The 2,246-nt window shown below is 40.0% G+C and overlaps 1 protein-coding gene across 1 annotated transcript; it reads left to right on the forward strand.

Annotated features, from left to right (window-relative positions):
- Positions 1-236: 236 nt before the first annotated feature.
- Positions 237-1,557, forward strand: LOC123176449 (uncharacterized; the record flags this gene model as incomplete). The annotated part of the gene is made up of 2 exons (XM_044590647.1): positions 237-1,271; positions 1,368-1,557. Coding segments are annotated over 2 exons (1,077 nt in total), but the record flags the coding sequence as incomplete, so codon positions are not given.
- Between the last annotated feature and the right edge of the window lie 689 nt (positions 1,558-2,246).

Below are 2,246 nucleotides of genomic sequence, written 5' to 3' on the forward strand. Positions count from 1 at the left end.
ATGTAAGCTTTAGTAATGCACCTAACATGAAGATGTGTGTAATTACAATTAATTTTGTCCCTATAATGAGTCTTCATATACCGTGGATGCTCTACACTTTCAAGTATTTTTGTCCCTATAATGGGTCTTCTTATACAATGGATTCCCTACACTTTTTGCTGCCACATGTCTATCCTTACTTTTTCCCATGAGCGTGCTTCTCATACCTGGTTTATTTGTCTATCTTTTTATTTCAGAAGTATAGGTTGCACTTGAGAAGAGTCAAACCAAATCCAGTTGGTGATGCCTCTGAAAGACATAACTCATCCTACAACAACATGAACAACCAGGGGAGTTTCATGCGTAACCATGAACATGAAAGATGGTGTACGTCCTCTGGTCTTTTAAGTCCAAACAATTTTTCTGCAATGGGTCACTTAGCTCAGCCGGCGAACACACATAGAAACTCGTGCACGGGGTCATTCATCCATGATGGTAGAATGTATAAGTATGTCGCACCAAAACTGTCGGATGCGGGAAGATTCGCTCGCTGCATTGACCCTCCTGCCAACCTATACAACAACATACCCAATGAAACAACTTTAGATGAATTTCCTTCATATAGTTTTGGCGATTCCTATGCTGGCCGCATGCGTGGTAAGCTGGTGGAGACAAACAAAGGCAAGTTTCCAGACCCTTCATACAATTCTGCAACACATGCGACATTGACTGGTGTTCTTCATAGAGGTATAATATCTCCCATCTCATCAAATGTGAACGTAGAGGTGCAAAATGAAATGGGAACGGTCATGAGAAATGCTACATCTATGGCAGGCTTCAATGAGCAGATTGTTCCAAAAAATGCACATAGCAACCAAAGCTTCGTAGGGATGTTGAATGCCTGCGGCAGTCGTCCAGTGTCATTATCTGAGATGGTTAAGGGAGGGAGCAGCAGTATACCAGTAGATGGCTTGAGTGAGCGGATGACACCATTCAACATAGCAAAAAACACAAGCTCAATCGGAATGATGTTGAATGAAAACACCGCACCTGGTAACAGTAGAATCTCAATGACACATACATATATGGTTAATAGTGGAAGAAATATTTCTACACTTTCCAACCATCAGACAGAAAATGTCGTCGCAATGACTGACAAGCTTGATGGCCAGGATGCAGTTAGCAATCACCCTATGCAAGTGGGTACTATTGGTCAGCATGCACTTAATGATCAATTTAATGACATCAATGACTTCTCATGGGATGATTTTTTTCTCAACCCGCTGGATGCAGTAAGTACTTTTCTCGTTGGCTTTTATCTAGGCATTGGATATGAATTGTTGAGTTGGACATGTGTATTTAAATCGAAGTTTTCTTTCTCACTGTAGGATTTCACTATCGAGGATGATTTGATGGGTGGAGAAGAATAGTTTGTCTATTAGCCCAACCTATGCATGCGATGTTTTCTGCATGTGCGTTGGCCACTTGTACACTAATCATTTGTCTGTTCTTGCACATTGTATCATGAAATTGTGTGTACCGGTGTATTCTAGTTGGAAGCATGGTCTTACTGGGTAATCTATTTTACATGAGCTTTAGATTTTAAGTTGGTGTTGTATTTAGAGATCCTAAATGATGTTCTATTATGTTATGTCAATTGTAGTTAGTTTAGTTATCTTTGTTACCATACGATGCATCTCTTTTCCGAGAGAACCTTGCAAACTAAAAAGCAGGTTACCCTATCTACGAGAAGGGCCTTAGGACCCATGCTTCAGACACACCCGAATGAAAATGTATGATCGATTTGACTGATCATACTGTTTCAATGCACCAAAACAATTAGGTGAGAATTGAGATGTGGCCGGGTATTAATTTGAGATATCATCTCCAAGACCCTCTTTTGTATTACACAGATGATATCATCTATAGCTCCAGCATCGGGAGAAAACAACAAAAACAAAACCAAGACCGGGCCACAAACAGATATGTTGACATTTGACAATGGAATGAAAACAGAAATAGAAAGGTTCGTGGAGGTGAATGAAAACAGAAAAGGCACTAAACAACAGACATCTATCTCCTGTAGGATATATATTTCTTTCTCTTCTTTGTAAACGATATATCTTTCTTTCTCTCTCTTGTTTGTAAGCAAGAGATGTAACGCATGCACAAGTATAAGAGTTTAGGGCACTACATTTTCACGTTACCATGCTAGTAGGTAGGGTAGGGATCTGACCGCTGAGACGATGAATGTACACTCTCTCTTT

This window comes from Triticum aestivum, unplaced genomic scaffold (genome assembly GCF_018294505.1).
Source record: "Triticum aestivum cultivar Chinese Spring unplaced genomic scaffold, IWGSC CS RefSeq v2.1 scaffold45282, whole genome shotgun sequence".
Taxonomy (NCBI): Eukaryota; Viridiplantae; Streptophyta; class Magnoliopsida; order Poales; family Poaceae; genus Triticum; species Triticum aestivum.